General features: G+C 32.8%; 3 protein-coding genes across 3 annotated transcripts; 2 read left to right on the forward strand and 1 right to left on the reverse strand.

Annotated features, from left to right (window-relative positions):
• The first annotated feature begins 695 nt into the window (after nt 1–695).
• On the forward strand, nt 696–12,672 carry LOC106710155 (GPI inositol-deacylase). Its single transcript, XM_045679613.1, has 17 exons — nt 696–1,040; nt 1,113–1,213; nt 1,318–1,448; nt 1,803–1,951; nt 2,253–2,540; nt 4,865–5,035; nt 5,588–5,709; nt 6,608–6,742; nt 7,316–7,472; nt 7,942–8,204; nt 8,771–8,896; nt 9,441–9,662; nt 10,139–10,321; nt 10,743–10,893; nt 10,975–11,312; nt 11,690–11,791; nt 12,213–12,672. Exons 1-17 carry the CDS (start codon nt 882–884, stop codon nt 12,646–12,648), a joined length of 3,234 nt encoding a protein of 1,077 aa, XP_045535569.1. The 5' UTR covers nt 696–881; the 3' UTR covers nt 12,649–12,672.
• A 918-nt stretch (nt 12,673–13,590) lies between these two features.
• LOC106710151 (signal peptidase complex subunit 1) lies at nt 13,591–14,002 on the reverse strand. Its single transcript, XM_014502140.2, has one exon. The coding sequence runs from the start codon at nt 13,946–13,948 to the stop codon at nt 13,664–13,666; it is 285 nt and encodes a 94-aa protein (XP_014357626.1). The 5' UTR covers nt 13,949–14,002; the 3' UTR covers nt 13,591–13,663.
• Nucleotides 14,003–14,498: 496 nt separating this feature from the next.
• On the forward strand, nt 14,499–26,517 carry LOC106710141 (serine-threonine kinase receptor-associated protein). Its single transcript, XM_045679559.1, has 8 exons — nt 14,499–14,697; nt 16,764–16,898; nt 17,176–17,334; nt 23,481–23,602; nt 23,915–23,996; nt 24,735–24,902; nt 25,600–25,808; nt 26,270–26,517. Exons 1-7 carry the CDS (start codon nt 14,583–14,585, stop codon nt 25,791–25,793), a joined length of 975 nt encoding a protein of 324 aa, XP_045535515.1. The 5' UTR covers nt 14,499–14,582; the 3' UTR covers nt 25,794–25,808; nt 26,270–26,517.
• Nucleotides 26,518–27,208: the final 691 nt, after the last annotated feature.

Raw genomic sequence — 27,208 nt, forward strand, 5'->3', positions numbered from 1 at the left:
TTAATTTCTAATTTGATTTTGTATGGACCATGTGTCTGTTCTAAAAGTTTTATTATTGTTATTATTGCATGTAATTGAGATGTGTCTGTTAAGATGGATGAGTGGTGTGAGGAGTAGCAATAAAGTAAAGAATGAATATATTAGAGGAAATTTAAAATTAGTGCTAGTGATGAAACAGAAAAAAAATGTTAGCGTTGTACAAATAAACAAGAAAGTAATGAGACATAAATGCCAACCATTATTGTAACAAAACATCTAAATCTGAAGAATGTAATTTTAACCAATATGACGATTTTCTACAGCTCCACAAAAGATTTTATTTATATGGTGGCAAATGAGACAGCGGCCACTAGGATTCGCCGAAATAGCGAAGTGACCGTTATCCAAGCGACATTTATATTTACTATCTGCAAATGTAAATGTCGTTGCCAACCTTTAGTCAACGGAGGACAGAACGTATAGAAAAAGGATATTTTCCCTTAATATGCGTCACCTCCCTGACAAATCCATTTCTCCTTCACATCATTTCCTTGTAACCTTGTAAGAAAACGGATGGTTGCAATATGAAAAAAAAACAATAAAAACGGACCACTCTGGTATGTAACAATTCACCCAATTCACCTTGTTCTATGACAATGATATGTCAAATATGACACTTAATCAATAAAATTTTTACGGTTTGACAGTACGGGAAAATTATTTGCAAATTGCTAAGCAATTTGTCATAGGTAAATTTTACATTAATTAAAAGTGGTTCCCGGGAGCGGGTGGTGTGGGTTTTGTGTTTACATTGGTGTGGGGATGGAGTCCTAATTGAAGTTACCTACATTTACCTCCTTCATATATATTGATTTTATATATGTAATCTAAAAACTACCAAAATGTTTAATTTTTTGAAAATTCGCAACATTTTTAAATCGGTATTATTTATATCCCTAGCTTCGCTATTTGTATATTTTTTTGGTATTCTAAACCTACATTTTAGTGACAAAAATGATTATTGTTCTATGACTTATATGTTTGAATACCCTCAATTTGTGGTAAGTATTTTTGTGTTGTTTTTGTTGAATAGTGAGAGAAATATATTTGTTAATAAAAACTATAATTTTTAGCGGATATCATTAAACGATGAAATTGCAAAGACAAAATACCCACAATATGGGCTGTATGCCTATAGTGAAGGGAGGTTTACTGAGAAAACCAGAAAGATGTGGTTTGTATTAAAAGTTTTAATTATGACTGACGTTTTTTGAATTTTATTATTAATTTTATTTTTTATTTCCACAATTTTTATTTATTAAGAAAATGAAATTTTAGGTTTGATGGTATACCAGTGTTGTTTTTACCTGGAAACTCTGGCAGTCACATGCAAGCTAGGTCCCTGGCTTCTGTTGCTCTTCGAAAAGCTATATCCAAAGGCTATGACTATCATTTCGACTTTTTTACAAGTAAGTAATTTAAAATGTGTATTCATGTTTGTATATGTTATTCCATGTTGTTAATTACACCATGGAATCACTATGTTTAAACAAAGCCAAATACAATAATTCAGGTTTATTACAATATTATTTATCAATATTAATATTATAAAGAGGTAAGATTTGATTGTTAGTTTGTCTATTGGCATTGAATAGGCTCCAAAACTACTGAAACAATTTGATTTTTTTTCACATTTTGGGAAGCTACACTATCCCTAGGCGACATAGGCTATGTTTAATACCACATCTTTTAATTCTGCATGGACAATGTTGCGAACAATTGCTATTAGTAATTAAATCATAAACTATCTAATTTTTTTTTAGTAAGTTATAATGAAGAATTATCTGCTTTTTCTGGAAGTGTATTGGAGGGTCAAAGTGAATTTGCTGCTATGAGTGTGTCACAAATTTTATGTTTATACAAATCTAATAAATCTGTACCAACATCTGTTATTATAATTGGACATTCTATGGTAAGAAACTTTATTTTAAGATATAATGTAATTTTTAAGGCATTTGCACTACTTGATACACACTTTGATTTTACTACTTGATACTACTTTACAAATGAAATGTAAAGTGTCATAAATTATATATTTAATGACTATTATAAAAAGACTGTGTATAAACAATATGTATGTCATTTCAAAATTTTTTTGCTATATCATTGGGTGTAGTAATTTCCTTATTTCAGCTAATCAGGTTATTGCTTGCTTATTTGACACCTTACGTTATAAAACAGTTGTATTAATAAGATTATTGTTTTATAAACAGGGCGGACTTATAGCAAAGAGTCTATTGTCACATCCAATTACAATAAACTCAGTAAATATAATAATAACGCTGGCTTCACCTCTTCATGTGCCAGTTGTAAACTTTGATATAATTATGAATAATTTTTATAACAAACTGGAATGTCAGTGGAAATCCTGCATAAGTAATGATGAGGATTTAAAACAGAAGAAAATGATAATCAGCTTTGGAAGTGGTCCACGGGATATTCTTGTGCCGCCGGTTTATACATCTGTTGGTGAAAGCACTGTTAACAGCCTGAATGCTTTGGTATGTCAAGGTTTTAATTTGTTTTTTTTTTTTTTACATAATTTGTAGATTGCAAATCAACTAATCATGTTTGTTAGATGCCATGCTTCATACATGTTCATACACATTTATTTGAGCATGAATAATTAATTTGTATTAGCTGTTGAAAGTGTTGTATTATGTTGAAAAATGTAATCTTATTGTTGTGAAGTATATTAGTTTCAAATAAGAAAAAATTTAGGTCTTTAGATTTTTTTTTATCTTTGAAGAAAAAAAATAACAGCTATGCAGCTTATGTTTGTTTGTTTCAAATTATTCAATCATTCATCTTACAGTTTGTTGCTTGCATACAAATAATTAAATTAGAATTTCTTTAAAATTTTAGGTCCATAAAGCAATATACAAGTAAGTATACAAAATAGTTATAATCATTTTTTTTTAAATCATGTAATAAAAATAAAATAAAATAGCCTTTATTGCCTTACAGTTTGTTTACAGTTAATTTTAAATGCCTATTTACTAAAAACTAAATTGATTAACTTATTTCTAACTTGTATTTGAAATGTTACAATGATCGGCAACTGGTAGTTTGTTTTGTAAAGCTTGTCTGTCGACAAAGGCCTCCTCTAAAGATTTCCAGGCATTCCTGTCTCTTGCTAGGCCGATTCATAACGGTCCAGCTATTTTCTTAAATCTTTTGATTTGCCTACCTCTATTTCTTTTTCTATCTCTTGGATACCATTCCGTTACTAACTTGGTCCATTTCTCTTTGTTTTCTCTTAGCATATGTCCCGTCCAACGCCATTTAAGCTGTCTGTAGATCGTGTGTGCATTTTTAAATTTAGTTTTTTCTTTAATTTCTTGTAATTTCACCCTATCTCTTCTTCTTATACCTAAGATACTCCTTTATTGCATTTTGACATACTTTTAATTTACTTTCTTGTAGTTCTGTTAATGCCCATGTCTGACACGCATATAGTAAGCATGGCATAATGCATACTTCGTATACTTTCTTTTTTCCTTTCATTGGCATATCTCCATTCTTCATTCAAATCATGTATTCAGTTCAATTTAAATCATGTATTGACGTACAAATTGGTATGATTTATATTAGTATCTAAATTGATAGAGATAGCGTAAAACGAAACGTATCGTCAGCTTAAGTAGAATGCGGTAATTCACTTTGTTGTGTTTAAATTTATCGTGACCTCATTTTTTAATCGTATAAATAATGATGACGAAATAATTTCGAGTAAATAAGTGTATTTATTAAAAGAAATGAATGAAGTTACTAAAATATCGACTGTTTTACTTTTTACGAATATCTTAATTTGATGACGTAAAGTCAACGTTTTCGCATATTGTATTATCATTTACTGAGATTATTGAACATGTGTAAATTCATTGCTACTTGTGTATACAAGGGATTGTGAGTCGTGACGTCAGAAGTATTATGTTATTGTACACGCATAGTATAGTTTGATGGATGGGATCTAAAGTGCGCCAATGGATTGCATCTATCAATATTGAAGATGCTTCTGATAAATCTTTATTGAAAGTTTGACATTTCCATAGATAAATGGATTAAATGCATAAAATGGTTTTGTATTTTGAGAGGTTCCTTATCTATAGTATGTTATTATTTGTGTTTACATATAAATACATTTTGCTTTTCCTGATCTTACATAGATTAAAATACATATATCTGTTATAAATTTCCACGATATTATTAAATTATGTCAAAAGAAGTATAAAGGATTTTATTTTAAATACTATTTGATACGTTTAAATCAACGATTCTTATTTAATTTGAAGTATCGCCATCATGCCATATCGCTGCTTTAGATCCATGTTTTTATTTTTTACCTGTCAAGGCTGTCCTTTTAGTATTAATAGTTGGTCATCATTAAATCCCCTGTTGAGTATAACACTAAGTTATCTATATATATAAAAGAAAGTTGTGTTAGTTACACCATTTATAACTCAAGAACGGCTGAATCGATTTGACTGAAAATTGGTGGGCAGGTAGCTTAGAACCAGGAAAAGGACATAGGATAATTTTTACTCCATTTTATATTTATTTATTTTTTTTATTCCGCGCGGACGGAGTCGCGGGTAAAAGCTAGTTAAACATAAAAATAGTGCGCACGACTTTGCAATTTAAGCTCCAATAGCCTAATGGTTAAGAATGCGGACATTCGAAAATGTGGTTGAGAATTCAAATCCCGTCATTCGACATTTATCGTAAACCATATCCTAATACAAACCTTGAACTTATTCGGAATGGCAAGGAATATTAATAAATGAACTTACTAATACTTCATTCATTTTTGATGTGATTTCAGACTACCGCTGTGCCCGGAGTATGGGTGTCACCGGATCACGTGAGTATGGTGTGGTGCAAGCAGCTAGTGATGGCAATAAACCGATACCTGTTCGATATCATCGACACTAATACGACGCAGATTACCGAAAACCCGCAACTTTTAATGGCTAAAGCACGCCTATATTTTAAGGTACGGGTCTACTCCAATTACATACAATTACATATTAATAAATCTAGATCAAAATTTTAGGTCAACGTTGCTGCAACAATTTTGTGACAATGAGAACAATTGGTCAAAGTTCGAAATGTTTTTAAATTTATAGGTTACTAGTTGTAACACTTAACTATTGTTTTCTATTGCATTGTTACTGCTTCAGACAATCTTGCATGTATTTTCCATACAAACACATTCTATCCATTTATAAATATCTTGAAGAATCTTTATTTGAATGATTATGTCTTGTATATTTAATTCATTCGATATTTGAACTAAAAATAATTATGGACTATATTTAACTCTAGTTTTAGTCCGCGACTCCGTCGCACGGATTTAGAGTAAAACGATTAATTATTAGCCGTGTTCTTTCAAACTAAGTTCTGAGATATATACAAAATTTAAGCGAAATCCACTTAGCCGTTCTGGAGATACATAATAACAAACATCCATCCATCCATATAAATTTTCATATTTATATTATTAGTAAGATTTCTTGCAGTTAGTCATTTTTATTAAATATTTCAGGCGAATCGTTCAATGACACTGAGTCCAGATATAGTTCGTTCTGAAGTTATTTTGCCAGCGGACGCATTTTGGTATGAAGATAATCGACGAAATTATCAGATAAATCGACCAAATATTGACAAGTAAGATCGCAGTATTATTCCAGGTATAAAATTGCAGGATATAGGTGTAGGCATAACATAAAATAAGCTCACACAATATTTCAACTAACCTAGATAAAAATAAAAGTTACAATCTTATTTTAACCTCACAATATAGAAAAGACAGTTTATAAACTGGCAATTAAAACTGGCTGGAAATTACTACGAGTTCTCTTTTTTGGTAATAATTATTAATAGCAATCATTTTTAAATATGACATATGCAAATGAGTTTGTAAGTCGGAATTGAATGAATACAAATTTGGAGGAATGCCAAAATACACGTGTAATGTATCCAAAGGTGCATATTATTAGTACGAACGTCATTGACTCTGATGTCATCAACTTCTTCATCAACAATAATAAAGGCTTCAATAGTTAAACGAGTATGAGGGAAATAAATACAAGGACTAAGTGTTATGTTCTTTGGTCTTCAACAGTAGTTAACAATTTCTTTTACTTCGTATTCTCTCGTTTATGTCTAAAACAGTTTTATTTACGCAAGATAATAATAAGACAAGCATACGTAATGCGATATACAATCTAAAAATAATTATTCAATAACTTAAATCGGGTATTAGAAATATTAACACAATCTTGCATCAATTATTTAATTATTTAATGGTATCATCATGATATGCCAAAAAGTGTGTAATAAACAAACAATTGTAGCGTTTGTCACATTGGTCTTGAGGACAATTTGGAGCATAGATAAGCAGCACTCATAAAAGTAATCAAGTGATAAATGTTAATCACTTGATATAGCTCAGCTGAGAAAATACTAGATTTGTTAAAATGTCTCTTAAAACCTTCTTGGTCATCAAAAGTAAAAAAAAACTAAGTAATCTCTATAAATATTGAGGGTTTTTCTTAAATTTCAGGGTGACTTTCTTAATGATCCGTCTGGTGAAGTTTCCTCAGAATAGATTTGTTGCGATAGAAACTGTGAACGTGAACGATAAGGATTGGATATTCGGTTGCAATGCGAAGTTCACTCACAACACTTACAGGCATTGGTAAGTTACGTATATGTACATAGCGGTCGCCCGCGACATTGTACGCACGGAATTAAAAAAAAAATAACCTATGTGTTCTTCCAGGATATGTTCCAATCTACATATATTCCAAATTTCAGCGAGATCCCTTTAGCCGTTCTGGAGATACCTAGATGTCTAACAGTCATTCATCTAAACATGTTTCGCATTAATAATATTAGTAAAATTTATTTTTGTACATTGCATATCATCATCATCAACCTGCCCTTATCCCTATGGAGGGTCGACACAGTATGTACTCCTCCATACATCTCTATCAGCCGTCATATCTGAATTTACCCCCTTCTTACGCATATCCTCTTTCACACAATCCATCCATACTTTCTTTGGTCTTCCTCTACCTTTATAGCCATCCACATTCAATCTCATTACTTCTTTGTTTACATTACATTGTATAATATTTAATTTTTTTTAAAAGAATCACAAATTAATAAAGTGACAATTTACGAATAAAATGTTAAAAAATTTACTTTTGTTTACATCATCGGGCAATTCATTATATGAATTTTTGAATTTTTCTTGTTCAAATGACAGCAAACAAGCAACATCTTTGTCGGAGTTGAGTCGTTGGAGTGGCTCCGCGAATGAATCTGAACGTAGAAAATTGGCAACCGTCGACCTGCAAGATCTTATGCAAACACATCCTGACTGGTCTCATGTCGTTGTTAGAGTCTCACCCACGAAAAAACCTGTAAGTTATATTTTTACAAATTTTAAGGGGTGTTTTATTGTACATTATCATTATATCTCCAAAAATATCGAACTTTCGTATGTATCCTTTTCTGTAAAATTATTAAAAGTTACACAAGACTTTATTAATTATTAAAAAAAAAACGTTTAAATGAGTTAACTTTTTCTGATTCACTTTACACTATCTGTAAGCTGTGACTTTGTCCGCGCGGGATTAAAAAAAAACTTAATAAATTGTCTATGTGTTCATACAGACTATGTTCCACGTCTATGCCAAATTTCATCAAGATACGTTGAGCCGTTCTGAAGTTACCTTTAAACAAACATCCATCTATCTAAACATTCGCATTTATAACGTTAGTAAGATTAACTATTTAATTTATTAAAACCTTATTTCCTGTCAATACGTAACATAACAAAAAATCCAAATATAAATCCTTAAAATATTACAAACGAGTTATTTTTTACAGGTAACATTAAACGTTGATATCAACGACTATTATTCCAGAAAAATAGATATAAAACCACCGATATTTGGTAGTATGACAATTAAACAGGAAACTGAACCTAACGCAATTTACTATGAGCTTGTTATCAAGGATATGGTTTTTGTACATCAAGCTTATTTACTTTATGTAGAGCCAATATCTAGTTGTCAAAGCAAACAGTATCACGTGTCTGCGGAGTTTCACGTTCCTTGGGCTGAAAATTATGAATATCACCATTATTTTACGTAAGTATTTACACGTTAAATAGATGTATGACCGGTATATTTCTTTTACTAGCTTTTACCCGCGACTCCGCGCAGAAAAAATCTTAGTAAGTAGCCTATGTTCGTCGAGCCTTTTTGGACCTTCTAACAAACATAAATATAAACTTTCGCATTTATAATATTAGTAATGTAATTTGTGTGTAACAAAATCGTTTAATCCTTTGAAAATGTTCTATTATTATGTATTCATAAAATTCTACAGATTTTATAATTCCATATCTAAAAATAGAAGATACTAGCTTTTGCCCGCGACTCCGTCCGTGAGAAATTAAAAAAAAATGTTAAAAGTAGCTTATGTGTTCTTTCAGACTGTGTTTACATCTGTGTCAAATTTCATTAAGATCCGTTGAGCCGTTCCAGAGATACCTTCTAACAAACATCCATCTATCTAAACTTTCGCATGTATAATATTAGTAAGATTAAAAATATTATCACTTAATAAGTCAAGTAAAAAAGATTTCTAAGTCAAATAAAATGACAGATACTGATTTTTTTTTTTCGAATTAAATTTTATCCTTTATTTTCAGACATTTAAAGCGATCTCCGATGAAGTTACGACTATTTAAGAGTAATCCTAATTATACATTAGATGCATCTGCGGATGCGGTGAGAGTTACTTTGTTATTGGATCCAAAATGTACTTATACTATTAGGTAAGTAGTTCACAATAGCTAACCTAACTACCTACTACCTACCACTGGTAATAATAATTATGTTTATTTAATTCAGATTAAGATTAAGTTTTCAGATAAAAGTTTAAAAAATTAATATTAGTAACAACTTAAGTTAACTGAGATATGGTTAAACTGGTTGATTAATGTTAGACTTATTGCCATAAACCAATCAATTGATATCCCAATAGCCTAATGGTTAAAGTTCTAGCGGTCGTGGATTCGAAACCTGATATTCGACTATTATAGTGGACTATATTCTAACACAGGGATCCCCAAACTGTTTTGGTCAAGTGACCCCCTTTTCCAAAATGAACTGTTAACTTAGACCCCATGGTCAAATTATCTACTTTTAAGATCGTTTTTTTTTTCATTCTGACATTGGTCAATAGAAGATAAAGTGAGAATTAGCAATGTTTTAAGACCACTTTGGGTATCCCTGTTCTAATACAGGCCTTAAACTCAATTGAAATGGTTACACAATAAATTTCATATAAAAATTAAATTTGAATTTACCAATCTTCAGTATATCAGCATCCTGGTATCTCCGTTTGGGTGAGATGGTGAGGAACTACTCCTCGGTTCTGTTTCCATACGTTGCTGTGATACTTTTGCTGGCAGCTAGAAGTAATATGATAAATTTGAACATGCACGGCATGTGTCTGTCTGTACATCAAGCTTTGTTGTGTAAATATTCGGAAGCTTTGTACGCGATAGCACTTTTTGGAATTATTGGTATGGCTTTCACGTAAGTATCCTAGTATGTGTTAAAAGTTAGGTTAGTTTTTTTATTTAATGTATTTTGATATGAAAATAATCATTCTTATTCTCGCATTCATTTTTGTGTAACTCATTATTGTATACTAGGTGTCGACCACGACACCGTTCGTGCGGAATTTAAAAAAAATTAGCCTATGTGTTCTTCCAGACTATGGTCTACGCATGTTCCAATTTTCATCAAGATCTGTCGAGCCGTTTTGGAGATACCTTTAAACAAACATCCATCCATCCATCTAAACATTCGCATATTAGTAAGATAAGTTATTACTATATAAGCCATTATCGTAAGAAATCCACATTAATATACGAAAGTGTATTTATTACGAATATTATTTTATATTCGTTATGTCATCGAAATATTTTTGTATGTATGTGTTGTTGCTATTGGAACATTGAAAAAAAATCGTAGAATGAATCAAATTTTGATGTTATATATTTTTCCAGATACATTCCATCGTATTTAGATGAAATAGTGACGTTAAATAATCAAGAATTATTGTATTTCGGGCGATCATTGCTAGTTGTAGGAACGTATTACGCGGCCATGGGCATCGTTTTTGTTGTACACGCGGCTATATTAGCAATCATCGTGTTCAGCTCACAACTTGCATATAGATTCTTTTTACGGTAAGTATTAGCTAAATTGACTTATGTAATATATAACATACTAGTTTTTGGCTTCGAATTCGACCGGAATAAAAAAAAATAGTTACTTAGTAATAATGTAGCTTTCTAATGGTAAAAGAGTTTTTAATATCGGTTTAGTACTTTTTGAATTTATACGTTACATACAAAAATATAAAAAAATTAATCTTTATATTTTTATAGATGAAGATCATAAATCATAATGAAATTAAAACATCTGACAGGTCAGACAGACAATCTTCTTAGTCTTTGATATTATTATTGTCTTTAGTTACACGATAAAATAGATATATGAAAAGAAATCTGACTGGATATAGTACAGGAATTTTCTTACTACCGCACTCAGAAGCGATAAGTAGTTTCCCTTAGTGTAGATTTAATACCTAATCTTATGGTTTTTTAGGATTTTTTGGCGTGGTGGGGGCAACATTGCGGAAAACGTAGCTACGGGCCTTCGTAAGTTACCGATAGTAGTAACCTTGACTATGGGCTTCACAACATTAAGTTGCGGTGCCGCAGCGCTGGCGCTCGGCGCGGCCTTCTATGCGTTTATGGTGAGTTACTTACTCTATGGTATTAGCTGTCAAAATAAAATTTGTCTATGGTCAACAGATTAAAAATTTTAAAATTTTCAGATCTCCAAAATGTACGAAGACTATCTCGAAGATTACGTTTATAAATTGATGGCGATAATAGGTAGTAGGATATGCAAGTTATTTTCGTCAAAGAGACCAAAGGAAAATAGCGAACTCTTATCCATAGACAGTAAAAACGACAAAGAGAACAAAGAAGAAACTAAGCCAGAATCTAATGTGTGCCAATCGAAAGAGGATACTAAAGTTAATGATGATCACGATGCCAATGTTGATGAAGACTTGAGTAAATTAAACTTCCACATGATGATGTTGCTCTTATGGTTGATAATTGCTATCGTAAATGTTCCCGTACTTTTGACTTGGGCCAGGAATTTTAAGTAAGTATATTCATAGCTTACCTGAATAATATAGATAAAATTAACTACCAGCGCGCACCAGAAACAGCCACTACAGGCACTAGTGGTTTAGGGCAGTTTTAATATGGGCATGAGAGGGGCTCTTTTCCCTAGGTCGTGTAGAAGCCCTGTGCAGAGTTCCGGTGCATTCCTTTGGAGATCCCGGGACTCTTACCAGTTGCATTAGTGAGACAAATCTCACATTACCCTGCCTTTTCCCCCAGAAGGCAGGGTATCTTGTGAAGATTTCCCCCCACGGATAAAAGAGGGCAGCTTTAATATATAATGTCTACATTAAAGAGCTGGTCCGTAACACTTTTTGACATCCAGTAAATTTCCATTTAAATGTTTGGTTTCAGATATAATGTACCTTTATGTCATGATACTTCCTACATCACTGGCTCTGTGATGACATTGTGTTCGGGTGTTATTTGGCAAATGGATGCACCAAAACGAGAATCGTAAGGCATTTAATTTTTTAAACAATGTTATTTAAATCTTATACAGTTATGGTTTTGTCAGATTAACATACTAGCTATTGCCCCCGACTCCATCCTCGCGGAATAAAAAAACCATAATAAGTAGCCTATGTGTTCTTCCAAACCGTGTTCTAAATATGTGACAAATTTCATCAAGATCCATTGTGCCAAACCTTCAAACAAACATCCAACCGTCCATCCAAACATTTGCATTTATAATATTAGTTAGGTGTTTATTCTGAACCACACAACGGTTCAACTGCCTTAGCACTGGTATTGACACACATATTGTCTCTTGATTTTTAAAGAGAATGTAAGTAATGACAATATGTGTTAATACATGTCTTAATCCAGTCAAAATCCACAAGTAAGCTTTTTATTTAATACATATATTTTTTTCCAGGGAGTATTATGAAGCTGTAGCCAATATTATTATTCCAATAAGTATAATTATATTTGTATTAGGACCGTTTACGATGACTATAGTCAATTATGGTATGTTGTTCATATTTGCCATAATAACAGTGCAGCAGCTATTTCATCTATATTATGACGAAAAAAATGTAATGGTAAATGATGATGTAAAAGAAGCCGACGCATCTAAACTATCAAGTGCAAGTGTACTAAACAATGACAAGAATGAAACAAATCATGAAACTGGAGAGAAAAGTGAGAAAGCAAATGAAACTCAAAGCGAAAAGGAGAAATCTAATAATTCATGTGCAGATGAAAGATTAAACGAAGATGTACCTGATGAATGTAACGTTTGCGATGAAAATAGAATATACAAAGTATTTAAAAATCTCAGAGATAAATTTAGCTCTGTTAATGACATGTAGATGTTATAAATAATTTAATCTTATGCCAAATTTAAGAGATTTAATCTTTTAGAGATGCTATTTCATTCTTTCAATTATTTCATGGAAATTTTTGACAAAATAGTAGTAATAATAAAAGAATATAAATGTTAGTATGTTACATCGATAGCTAATGTTATATCGTTACATGAGAAGTAGTTTTCCCAGATATTTCTGAATTAACAAGTTTTAACTATATATGTATGTGCAATTAGTCTACTATGGAAATGTTCTGGATTGTAACAAAATATTTATTGAGATTGTTGTAAATAATTTAACTATTGTTGTTAACTAAAATATTCTATATAAATTATTTGACTTTGTGAGCTTCTTTACACATCTACAATACACCACAATTGAAATGACAAATATATGAGATTATTTTTTTATGTTCATTTTACACTATTTTTTTTCTAATCTCATTCCTCAAGATAATGTATTTGAAATGAATTACAATTGACATTACCTATTTATAAATAAAGAACTGAGTTTTATTTTCTGTTTATGTTTTCTTTTATGTCTTTTTTATGTTGAATAAACCAGTGCTTGTCCTGTATTTATAGTCCTGCAATCTTATCCTGGACCAGTTATGGTGGCACCACTTCCATGGTTGGTTGTAAGACAATATAGATTTCAGGCGAATAAAATGACACAAAAGTTCAATTGGCTAGGTCCTTTTGTTTCACATTTCTCTAGTTGGTAAGATAATCTGTCGGACTAAATATGTAATTTTTTGATCCAATCTAATCTGAAATAATTTTTGTGTAATTACATGTATTAAATACGCTTCTTGCATGCTAATTTATGAAGATAATATGTAGTAGAAAGAGGATGTAGAAACACAGTATCTTATTCAATTTCACTGCTAAAACTTTGTAGAAATCTATTGTAATTGTTCGGAAATGCATGAAATAAAAGAGTCTAAACTTATAATCTATTTATTTAAAAACACAAAAAAAAAATCGCAAAATACACAATCATTCCCTTGAAATGTTATTCATTGCTTCTTGCCTTTCTTTCCTGAAGGTTTTTCTTCTGTGTTTTTGGGGTTCTGCCAGTTCAACGGATTTCTTCGGTACATCGGCCACGGTGGCACAGTCAGAATAGCAGCAAGTAAAAACCCGGCTCCAAGAATGTACACCGATTGAGAGAACTGCTGCACTATATATCCCCAAATAAAACCAACGATACTGAACAGTGTAATGATTGCTCTATACAATTTTTCCGCCTTTGCTTGACCAACATAGTCAATATGTGTAGGAATAGACGTGAAAAAATCCATTTTATCTACTTTAACTTTTAGCTCGCTTTGCTTTGAATTTGTGACACTGACAAGAGGAAGAGTGACACGTCAAAAGCACAGCCTTCACTAGAGTTGTACAGATTAAGAGTTGTAAAGATTAGAAGAAACATCGATGTGAAATCACTTTACCATTGTATCGATTTTTTATAAAACGATTCGTACATTATAGAATGTCAAAACAAGTAAAAACAATTCGTTTGTTCACGCAAATAGAATGCAAAACATAATTTGACCAAGAAATGCAGCGTGGCAGCGTTGTCTTTTAAATCTACCCTCAAATATTTTTTTAATCGATTTTAACGTATCTTTATAATATACGAATACGAATTGGATATAGTTCTATTTATATACTTTCTATTTTCTTATTCTTTCAATCTATTAATTGTTTAGTTTATATTTAACATTGTGCTGCTTTTCATAAGGAAGTCATATTTTATTTATAAGCGTTGAAAAGTAATCTGTAAAACCGGTATTGTTTTTATCGACCATCACTATGCAGTGCGCTTTTCCGTCAGTCGATTGTCAACATTCAGTACGATCAGACTCATTAGGTTAATTTTACAGATATTATATTTATTTTTCAAAAAGTACAATAATCGAAATTAACAATAAAATGACAACGTTGAAACAAGTTCCTCTCACATGTGGTGGCCATACTAGACCAGTTGTTCATTTGGATTTTAGTGACGTTACAAGTGATGGATTTTATTTGATTTCGGCCTGCAAAGGTAAGTTTTCAATATTACTTTACTCTCGGGGTACTGTTTTTCCATGGCCTAGATATTATTGGAAGACTTGCAAGTGTATTTTGTTGTTTTTATCATATGATTGTTGGACAGATGTTGGAGAGCGTAGATGCGTTGAAAGGCCTTCACTTTTCTTATTTTGCTAGTAGTTCCGATCGGCCGGTATGCATTCTGAATGTGATCTGACCTTCTCTTTCCGGACATGTAGGAAGCGCCTTGAGTGGTGTCCGTATATTTCCTCGCGGCAGCTGCTTGCCTTGACAGTAAAATCGTGCTTTTTATTTGCGCCTGTGTGACAAGACTTACATATTACACGCCTTTGTATGTTTACGAAATGGTACTAGAATTCAAACTTTGTTTCTTTCCTGTTGCCTGTTGACATTTCACTTGTGTGGGTCACCTTGTACTTACACAAGGTTCCTAAAAGTACTTGACATTATTGTACACCACAGAATGTTAAGCAATGACCGCTACTACTTTCATTGTTTCATTGATTAAGGAAAATGAATTAACATTGTGATAACTTTGTGGAAAATGTTTTTTTTTTGTTATTTTTAATAGCTTGTTACATAAAGAATAATTATAATATAATCTTGATAAGATGTATTTCTAAGAAACCATTTATTATTAGTCTTTTTATATGTAGAAGGTGGTAATCAAGTCGTCTAATAATATGTGGATGTCCTTATAGAAATAATGGACAATTCCAGTTTTCTATATTAATCATATTTTTAATTAATATGGTTTTTTTCTGTTCTAGTTCAAATGCATATTGTAGTCATAGTAATATTTCAATAATAATATAATAATGTGTAAGATTCATTTTTATAAATAAGAAAAAATAAGTTAAATAAAGGAATAAGAATAATTTAGTAAATATGATTATATAAAATATTTTAATCATCATCTCCCTGGCCTTATCCCACTCCCATGTGGTCAGCGTACAAGGTTTTATAAACCATAAAGATTTGGCTTCATTTTTTATGGCCGGCCGCCTGCCTGTCATCAACCCTACTTGGGAATATCTTAAAATTAAATAGAATCATCTTTATACCACCTCCATATTCTTGACTTACTTCACTCCAATACATGAGGTTGATCTGGACATTCGAAGTTGCGGTATATTTGCATTATCAAATGTTAGAACTTTATATTTACATACCATATACATTCAATATTGAGTATTCCGATAATTCGAGAAGCTTTGCTATGTATGGTGTAAGATATCAAACTAATGACGCCGCCTAGCACGACAAATAAAAGAAATCCGCCCATACCGTGAATATGTTCCGTGTTACAACAAATATAGATTTTTCACACTTATCCCATTGTCCACCAAATATAAATTTAATATAAGTATACTTTTCAATGGTAAATAACCAATCATTGGCTTGGTTCCAGAAAGCATTTGTAGCACCAAAAAGCAAGTCAATACAAAGAAATATTAATCCATATTAGTTGTGCCTTATTCCAATAATTTACATGTTCAAATATATTTTAATGCTGTTATATAAAATATTTTAATAATAATAATATTTAAAGTTGTTGTTGATTGTTGATTTTTGCACTGTCAATATATTATTTACTAGTGGTGTTCTATTGGTTGAAATGTAACAATAATTCATAATCAAAGATTCATACACTTCTTCTCCAGATTAAGTTTAACCGTCTTTGCTTAACAATTCCCTTGAAAAGGAATATGAAGTTTTCACTTCATGTATTAATAAAAAAGATTTTTACTTTATTTATTCTTTGAATCTAATTAATCTTCAGTTTTTTGTTTTTTTATTATTGTATCAAAGCCTGGAAATTATGAAAGTTAATACTAGAAAATTTATGTTAGATTCTGGATTTAAAACACCCAGCCAGATACTTCATAACTAAGCACCTGTAATAGTACAAAAGATAGATAATTCTTGTAAAATGCATTATAATTTCTAGTTCGACTTTAATTACTAGTTTGACCTTAAAGGGATATGTGAGATTGTCAATGCCTATAAATAATTCATAACATCCTTTGTTATTGATGTATGAGTGTTTCTTTACAGATGGCAAGCCCATGTTGCGACAAGGTGAGACAGGTGATTGGATTGGAACTTTCGAGGGTCACAAAGGCGCCGTGTGGGGGGTAGCTTTGACACAAAATGCAAACTTAGCAGCTAGCGGAGCAGCTGATTTTACAGGTATATGTTCAAACAACTGCAAGTTACGGTGAAGTTACAATCAATTTTTACTGTAACTCTTAGCTTTGCATGTGTTTGTTGTGCATTTTGTGAAATGTGCTCTATAATAAATTTTCCTATTATAAATAGAAAAAAATATTCTTTTTTAATTAAGTCAGAGGTCTGTTTGTTGGTTTTAACTCTTGATATTTGAATCAGCAGAAGAATTTAGGTATCGTTAACATTAGTTAAGACGTAAATTATATTTCTATTATAATTAACCTATCTTTTATTCCAGCCAAATTATGGGATGCTCGATATGGTGAAGTGGTCCATACATTTGACCATGAACATATTGTTAAGAGCGTAAACTTTAATGCTGATGATACTCTGCTGCTCACAGCTAGTAATGAGAAACTAATACGGGTTTTTGACCTCAACAAACCAGAAGCGGGAGGTAAGTCAACTTTCCAATAAATTGATAACATTTTCTATAAGACGGATCAGGCTATAATCTTATTAGTGACATAATAAACTGACGACTAATTAAAGACATAAAGAACTATTTGTAATTTATGTTGTTGCATCATACTTTAGATGCGTTAGATAGTAAATGCTTAGTTCAGAAGGCCTAGCACGAATATTTACGACACGCGCCTTCTTAAGGTCTTGTGAAGGACTTACTATAGAAATGACCCTATGAAGTAAGTAGTTGCCTTCGTAAGGTCATTGACAAATATGTCAACATTTGTATGAGATTTTTTGGTGTACTTTACTCCCGGAAGAGGCGCACAAATTTTAATACAAATATGGTTAAAGACGTAACGAAAAAGTTCTCATGAATATTTAGGACCTCCGTTTACAATTTTTCAGTTGTCTTGTGATATAGAAAATTGTTTACTAACCTAACGTTCGCAAATAAATCGCTTCCTGGGGTTGTACTTTATATCATTGATAACAGTTGTTTGTTTTACTTTAGCAATAAATAAATACGGAAGATTAATTGATTAACATGTACATTTCCGCAACCTTGACGTTGATTGCAAAATATCAAACTAAACATTTCCTTTATCATATGCCCTTAAATATAACTTTTAAGCAAATATTTTAACCTTTATTATACCTTTATTGGGATTAAACGTTTCATTACAAATTAATAAGTTTGAAACGAATCTTTTCGTTTAATTCGACTAATAATTCAATGGTTAAATACATTTTTGGGCTAAGTTTTTTGTCAGTTTTTAGAATTCTCCAAACTTGCGTGCTTGTAATTGAAGAATTTCTAGGAATTTCTCACAATTGAATGGAATTAAAATAATTTTCTAATCGATGTGTAAGATTTAATTATAATTTATTTAAATTGAATATAATTTAATATTTTTAAATATACATACATCTAAAATATAAAATCGATTATTTGAACGTTTAAGCGAAAAGTATAACAAGGCGATAGTTACAGTTTTAGTGTTCGATTTTAATTGGATAAAGTCCGTGGCGTGATGTTTCCAAAGGAAATACTGTCACACGTTCCCCTCGAAGGCCTTCTTAAGTACGACTACTTAATTGGTTATTTCTTGTTTGAATAACTTTAATTTATGCTAACATAAACTTTTAAGAGTAGATGTAATCGAAAATTTTATTCTATACTGTTTTATGAATGAGATTGTATCCGTTTAATATATACACAAACATGTGTTATAAAACTGAAAAGTAACCTTAGATATTTATTTATTTATTTATTTATATATTACATGGAAAACTTACAGCTATATTAATCTAAATAACTCTAAAATGGATGACTGAAAGCCAATAACAAGTTTTCACTTATAGCAATTTTATATCTGAGATGAGCAAACAAATACTGCAACTATTAAGCTAAAATAATATAAAACAATGTAAGCTATTTTATAATATATACATATATTAACAGCAACAGTTCACATGTACATTTTATTTAAAGAAATCAAGAGCCAAGCACTTTCGTGCCGAGGATACACTCGTCATGAATGTATCGAAATCGTGTTGCTTACAAATTTTGTTAAAGTTTGCAATTGCACGCACAATATAACTATTTTGTCTGTAATTTGATGACGCTTTAGGCAATAGCAAAGGCGGTATTGAACGAATTGATTTGCATGGGACGTTTATATATAATTTGGACAATAAATCTGGGCAATCTATTTCGTTATTAAAGATTTTTAGGACGAAGATAAAATCGGCAGTCTCGCGTCGAATGAAAAGCGGCAACAGATGATATTTACGACAGAGTTCAAGGTAGTTCCCGGAGTGGTAAGAGATTTTCTGATGGAAGCAAAGGTACTTTATGAAACGTTTTTGGATGTTTTCAATACGATCTATGTAACAGTGGTAACGCGGATTCCAAACTTGAGAAACGTATTCTAAAAGGCTACGCACAAATGTACAATACAGAATTTTAAGGGTTTTGGCTTCATTAAAACAATTGGAAGTACGCATTATAAACCCAAGTGATTTAGACGCTTTTTTAACAATAGTGTCAATGTGAACATCAAAAAGCAACTTACTATCGTGAAGAACACCTAAGTCGCGCATCGCATGACATCTAGGTAAAGGTTGGCCAAGTAGATAATAGTTTGTGGCCAGAGCAGTACGCTTTCGAGTGAATGTGACTACTGAGCACTTAGAGACATTGAGGTCTAATTTATTGACGCAGCAGTACTCTTCAAGCCGCGAAAGGTCCGCCTGAAGTACCGCCATATCGTCCAACGACGATATTGTGTTGAAAATTTTCATATCATCTGCGAAGCAGAGTAGTTTAGACGATTTTAGACACAAGGAAATGTCATTAACATATATTATAAATAACAACGGACCGATCAAAGAACCTTGCGGAACACCGCTAGGAACATGGACCCAGCTGGACATGTAATTATTGAGAACAACGGCCTGCGTTCTATTTTCAATATAAGACGAAAACCATCTAAGTAGAACTCCATGTATACCTATGCAGTTCAACTTATGCAATAGGATTTTATGGTCTATTCGGTCAAATGCCTTGCTATAGTCAGTGTAGATGACGTCAACCTGTTGGCCATTATCTAATGCAGATGTAATGAAGTCGTTGAATAGAATTAAATTAGTTGTAGTTGATCGACCTTTTAGGAAACCATGTTGAAAGGTATTAAGCGACCTAGCAAGAGTGGGATATAACTGACTATACACTATTCTTTCAAACACTTTGGCTATTATACATAATTTTGATATCGGTCTATAATTTGTGATTTCCGTTTTTGGTCCTTTTTTGTGCACTGGTGTAATAAAGGCTGACTTCCAAATCTTAGGGACTACACCTAAGGACAAAGATTTCTCAAATAACATGGTGATAGGTATAGAAATAGATGATGCACATCTTATTAGTAGTTGTGCTGATATGTTGTCCGGGCCGGCGGATTTAGAAGTATCAAGATTACGGAGTTGATACGACACCTCCTCAAGTTTGATTTCAACAGACCAGATGTCTGCTGTAGAGTTAGATGAATGTAATATAGAAAGAGGGGCCCGATTCGAGTTAATGTTACTAGCAGCAGTAGGATCGAGAAAGTTAGAATAAAAGTATGAGGAAAATGCTTCACAGATAGTTTCACCTGAATGAAGCTGTACGTCGTTGTAAGCAAGCGTACTAGGGATAGCGTTAGAATTATGGCGGTTTTTAATAAAGGTCCAAAAGTGTTTCGGATTAGCTTTTATAGAATTCTCTGTTCGGCTTAGGTAAAGATTGTAACACTCCCTTTCCATGAGCTTCACTCTGTCACGTAACAATTTGTAAGTCTGTTCGTCTGATTTATTGCCATATTTCTTGAATTTCTTAAAATATTTATATTTCTCCCTAATAGATTTAATAAGTGATGCATTGTACCAAGCCGGATATGAACTTTTTCTTATGTATTTGTGCGGAATGAATTTATTTTGAAGTTCAATAATTTTCTGATTAAAATATTCGACAGACGCATCCATGGATCGTAACGAGAATTCGTGTTTCCAATCAACCGCCAAAATTTCAGCATTAAGTGATTGAAAATCACCTTTGTGATAGAAATAACGAACTCGCGGTGCACTGTCTAACTTGGGTAAAGAAAAAAGGTCAAAATTAATTATCAATGCCGGATGGTAGGCGTCAATCGGTACTAAAGCGTCGGTACACTCCGATACAGTTATTTTATTATTAGATAGGGCCAAATCGAGAATCTTCCCGTAACTATTAACTACACCATTATATTGTCCAAGGCCTAGCACGCACAGCTCATCAGCCAGTAAGTATTCGTCATTAGTGGTTAGGTGGTCCGGGGTGAATGATTGACCTTCACATGAAACCCAGGAGATGCCACTCATGTTGAAGTCACCAATGACTAAAAACGGATCGTCAGGATTACTTAACATGGTGTTATTGAGTTGAGAGAGAAAGTTATTTAATTGTGAAGAAAATGATAGGCCGTCATTTTGTTTACAAAGATAAATAACACAGACATAAAGATTTACATAATTACGAGAGTCCGACTTTTTAATCCGAATTTTGAGCCAAAGATCCTCCGCTGTCGATTGGAGAAGCGGCTGCGAGGTAGCCTGTAATTCTCTGCGCACTGCGATTACTACACCACCACCTCGCGATTGACCAGTGCAATCGTAATTCCGATCGCGACGCCAGACTATGTACCGGTCATCAAACAACTCTGAATCGAAAATACCATCCGTTAGCCAACTTTCAGTCAATAGAACAATATCGTAGGAGTTCATTAAAACTTGACGGTAAAAAACGTCGGTTTTAGTACGTAACCCCCGAACGTTCTGGTAATAGATGGACAGCCGACGATCGCCTTTAACAGTCATTGCAGATAACTACAACATTTGTATATGCAACAGATATGATTAAATTAAACCAATTCAATTCAAAATTAACGTGCGCTAATTTATTGTATTCAATAGACATCATAGAATGAAGGTAGAGGGTCTGGTTGAGTGCAATTAAAAACAAATAGTTAAAAACAATTGTGCGAAGAGGTAAGCAATAGAACGCTGTGTGCGCAAGTGCAAGTGAAAAAACTATATTTTTGTTAGTTAATGTTGTTGCGTTAACAGCGCGATATCGAATACAAAAGTGTATTATGCGAGAACAAAAGAGAGGTGTCCTATTAGTTAACGAGGCAGGCGTGCAAAACCTTTTACAAAAACAAGAACAAATGACTGATTTTGATAAGTACAAAAATAGATTGATTATGACGAGTTCAAAATAGTGAACTGAAAAATCTCTTATTACATTTTGGCAATATTTTATACAATTTTGTTTAAATTACTCGAGTTAACAATGACAAATGCTTTGCAAGTGCTATTTTTGCGAACATGAATCTTACCATGCTTAACCCACACATATTCGTATTGCTTTTCTTTAGCAATGTTTTTAACATTGGATAACAGTTTTTTCATATCCGTGCTTAAATGATCGTTAACATAGACACGTTGTGGTACTCCCTGAAGTCCTAAATCGATGGTAGATAGGTTCCTGACACACCGCGCAGCAGCAATAAAATCTTCCTTAAAATATCTGTTGAGGAAACTAACGATGATTAGTTTCTCATTAGAGTTGTACATGGGGACTCTAGAGATGTAATTGATTTGCGACTTCGGACATGCGTAACCGATCTTGCGTCCAATTGCATCCATTACTGAGAAAAGGTTCTCACCCTTTTTAAGCGGGATGCCCTTGATCTCAACATTGTTTAACCGTGATCGCTGCTCTTGCGCAGAAAGATCTTGCTTTGCCTTTGCCAATTCGGCATGAAGTGTGCTTAAGTCAGTATTGCCAATCTGTGTGACTTTAGATTCAACGTCCATTAGCCTGGCATTGAATTCTTCTGCCTTCGCGTGGGAGAAATCGCAGGCTATCTTTAGCTCCGACAGTTCATCTTTGATAAGTCTTATGTCATCGACCAGAGCTGGTAGACTAGAAAGCTGACGCTTCATATCTCTAATTTCGCGGAGGATGGTGTCTAAAGAGGCTGCATCAGGGGCCTCAATATGTGCCGGAAGCACACTGGCAGCGGGAGAGGAAAGTTTACACGAGGCACATCTCCACTGGGCTCTTCTTTCCGCTCCTAACTTACGCCACCCGGTTTCAGAGATACTCGCGCACCCAAGTCAAGGAACTTCTTACAGGAACCACACTGAACCCCATCAATGAATTTGGTGTTACACATTGCACACAACTTCATTTTATTTTATTTGACTTCAAGTAAATTGAAAAACCAAGAGCGAACTGTTACTATAAAGGTTGACGATCTATGCAATTCTAAGGGACAAGCGGCAAGCGTGCAGTACGAATGAATGCTCAATGAATACTGTTACACATGAATGTGTATATGATGAATGTACATATGAATCTCAAGTTCAAAAAATAATATTTACGTAAAAAAAATATTGTCGCACTGTGTACTTTTCTAGCAATTTTGGACTAATATAGGTAATTGACGCTCAATCTATTAGAAACTCATAGTACACACGTGGCACCTAGTCTACAAGGCAATTTTAGATGCTAAGCGACAAATAATCTTATTATATCCTTACGTTTTCCAGCTTTGGAAAAGTTCAGTGCACACACAAACAGCATCAGACACGCCGTGTTCCTAAACAACTCCCGCATCGTCAGCGTCAGCGATGACCTCACAATGCGTGTCTGGGACAGGAGTAGTGGGCAGGTGAGATATTAACAACAACATAACTCACGCCACTAACCCAGAGAGGTAGGCAGACACCACGGGAATCCATTTGGTGCGGTCCTGACACATCTTTCTTGCATATTTCAAATTCATATATCTATATTAGAGATAGTAATAAATAGATATGAATAAAATAAAAAATATATGGTACTTATGTACAAGCATACATTTCTATGTTTGGAAAAAGTACAGCGATGTTTTGCTGCTATTGATAATGTGTTAAAGTTTATTTTGCGCGTGTTGATAAATTGGTTTTCTGTTTTATTTTATTTTAAAATTGTTTTGTTTCAGGAAGTCAATAAAATAGAATTTCCTACAATACCCAATAGCTTAGAACTGTCAAGAGATGGCGCAATACTCACAGTGGCACATGGTAACTACTATTTATTTAAAATTTATATTAAAAACAAATACAGAAATGTTATTACGTAAATCAAAAATTATGGTGATAAGTGACAGTTTAGTAAATATTATAATTTTATAGTATATTTTTTTTAATAATTGATTATAGGTATAGTAAAATTGTAATACGAATTTTATAAATGCGAATGTTTAGATGGATGGATGGATGTTTGTATGAAGGTATCTCAGGAATGGCCTAACGGATCTTTATGAAATTTGGCACAGTTGTAAAATATTGTATGGAAGAACACATAGGCTACTTGTTAAGTTTTTTTTTTAAATTCTGTGCAGACGGAGTCGCGGGCGACAGCTAGTATAGAATAAAGGTCAATGCTAGTATAGTAGTTATTAGTATAGAAAATAACAAAGTTAAATGGTTTAGGGATCCCCAAACTATTTTGGACAAGTGACCCCTTTTCCAAAATGAACTGTTACCTCAGACCCCCCATGGCCAAATTACCTACTTTTAAATCTTAAAAATTACTTAAAAATCAATTATTATTATTATTTTTCATTCTGACTTAGGTCAATAGAAGAAGACAGAGAATTAGGAATGCTTTGGGAATCCCTGGTTTAGGCTAAAGTAAAGTCGCTGGTAGTGTTAAAACTGTCACTAATATGCATACATGCAAAGCCGGGGTGTGTTGCTGTTCTTTTATATAGTGTTTTTTTATAGGTAGGAAGGGTATACATATTTTTTTTTGTGTAGGTACAAACGTATCATTCTACTCATCGGACACAATGCGCAAGATGCGGGAGTTCAGTGTACCAACTGCCTGCTACTCCGCCTCGCTGGCACCTGGCCGCGCCACCTTCGTCTGCGGGGGCGAGGACCTGAAGGTCTACAAGTTTGACTACAACACCGGCACTGAATTAGGTCAAATACCACTAATATTATTTAATTTTATTTAATAGTATTTTTCCTCAGTGACTCTGAAATTGTATGTGGCTTTGTGTAAGTTCTATTGTAATCTAAAGAGTTGAAACAATTTTGAGTATAATTCGATTGGCATTCCTTCCATGAACGTTATAGTAATACATTCTGTACGTTTTTTATTGTATTGTTGCTGAAATGTATCTAAAAATAGTTTTGTAGTGATATACTAATTAATTATGTGACCTGTGCGCTACTTGTTTTAAACTATATCTAATATTGTGTTCTGGGCGACGATTCGTGCGATGTTCCGAGCCAGCAAGATATTTGAAAAAGACTATATGTCTAAAAATTAGAAATTATAATAAACATAGTTAAACAGTTTTACCTTTAAAAGGCTGTAATCACAGACTTATTAAAAACAAACATGTTTATATCAATTTGGATATTGAAACTTTTTGAAATAAATCCATAGATAAATTACTGTCAACTACTCAAATATATAACATTATAAAATATAAAAAGAAAAGATTTGATTGTTTGTATGTATGCATTGAATATGCTCCGAAACTACTAAAGTGACATATAGTTTATTTACGACTATTTGTTTTTAAATAAACTCAGACGAAGTCGCGGGCAACTGCTAGTATGTAAATATAATTGCAATTTCCATTGTATTGAACAGTAATGTCGTTTACAGAATCAAACAAAGGGCACTTCGGTCCGGTGCATATCGTGCGGTGGTCTCCTGACGGAGAGTTGTACGCGACTGGTTCGGAGGATGGTACGGTACGGCTGTGGCAGGGCGTACCAGGACGTGTATACGGTCTGTGGCGTCGCAGTCATGAACCCGCTCCCCTCGCTAACGGGTACAAGGAGCTCGCCGCCAACTGACACCACGGACACTATGTAAGATGTATATAGCACACACATACACACTCACATAACACAAATACACGCATAAAAACATTGTAACACATAAGGTAACAACTTAGTAACATAAGATCATAAGTAGGATAAGGCGCTGTCTCATATGTATGTATACACAGGTAACATGTAGTAAAGTTGACAAAGCTTTACTAAATAATTGGATAAATGAGTGAATGAATGACTTGAATGAAAATAAAGATACAGGTGAATGTATAATTGAAACAGTATATCAATAAATGAATGTATAAATTAAATAAAAAATGTATGAATGGATTTATCGATAATTGTTGGTTTCTATGACGAAAATTTATACATACAGGGTTTTTGGTCTCAGAAACCAACGATAAGACTAATTGCAACATTAAGGGTAACCGTTAACTTTGTAGACTTCGAGACCATCGGTGAATATATATGACTGACGATGTAATGTTGTTTTTCAGAGCGATGAGGAGCAGTGAGCAGTGAGTGTGCAATGTGAACTGAGCACTATGTGTTGTGCTAAGCGCAGTTTAGTGAGCCCCTGGCGATTCTGACGTTACAGCGCCGGCGCTGCCTAACATTGTCGGACCCTGTTTGTGTTTTTTTTTATTGCAATACCAATTTTTTATACTCAAAACAACATGTATTTATTGTAAAAAGAAATTAATGAATGATGATAATAATAATGTGCAACAAAACAAAATAATAATGTGAAACAAAATAAAAAATGATTTGTAAATAAGAAAATTTTTGCATCAATTTATTTTTCTTTTATTTTACTACTCCTATGATGTCTTAAGAATCCTTCTATTTACGAATTGCTTTCTGAATGATGAACAATTCTTTTCAGATGTGGTTAAATTAAAAAGTGCGCCTTAAAAAAATCTTTTCTAAAAATACTAGCTTTTACCCGCGACTCCGTCCGCGCGCAATAAAAAATAGAAAACGGGGTAAAAATTATCCTATGTCCGTTTCCTGGTTCTAAGCTACCTGCCCACCAATTTTCAGTCAAATCGATTCAGCCGTTCTTCAGTTATAAATAGTGTAACTAACACGACTTTCTTTTATATATATAGATAGATATAGATGTCGGTGACTAAGGTACAATATAATATGACTGTGTGCATTTAAAAAAAATTCGGGAAAAAGAAACACATTTTTCTAAATAATAGGTGAGATTTGTATTTATAAAATTAAAATATTTAAGAGCTACAATATAAAAAACTTAATACTAATTATTTATGCCGATACTTTACAAAATAATTTACACATTTTAAATCCTAGACACAACACTAGGCAGTGATTTCTTACACAACTACACATTAGGTTAATATGTTTTTCATTGCTTACTGAAACTAATATTGTACTATTTAATGGTAACATTTAACAAGTATTGCCAT

This window comes from Papilio machaon, chromosome 10 (genome assembly GCF_912999745.1).
Source record: "Papilio machaon chromosome 10, ilPapMach1.1, whole genome shotgun sequence".
Lineage (NCBI taxonomy): Eukaryota > Metazoa > Arthropoda > Insecta > Lepidoptera > Papilionidae > Papilio > Papilio machaon.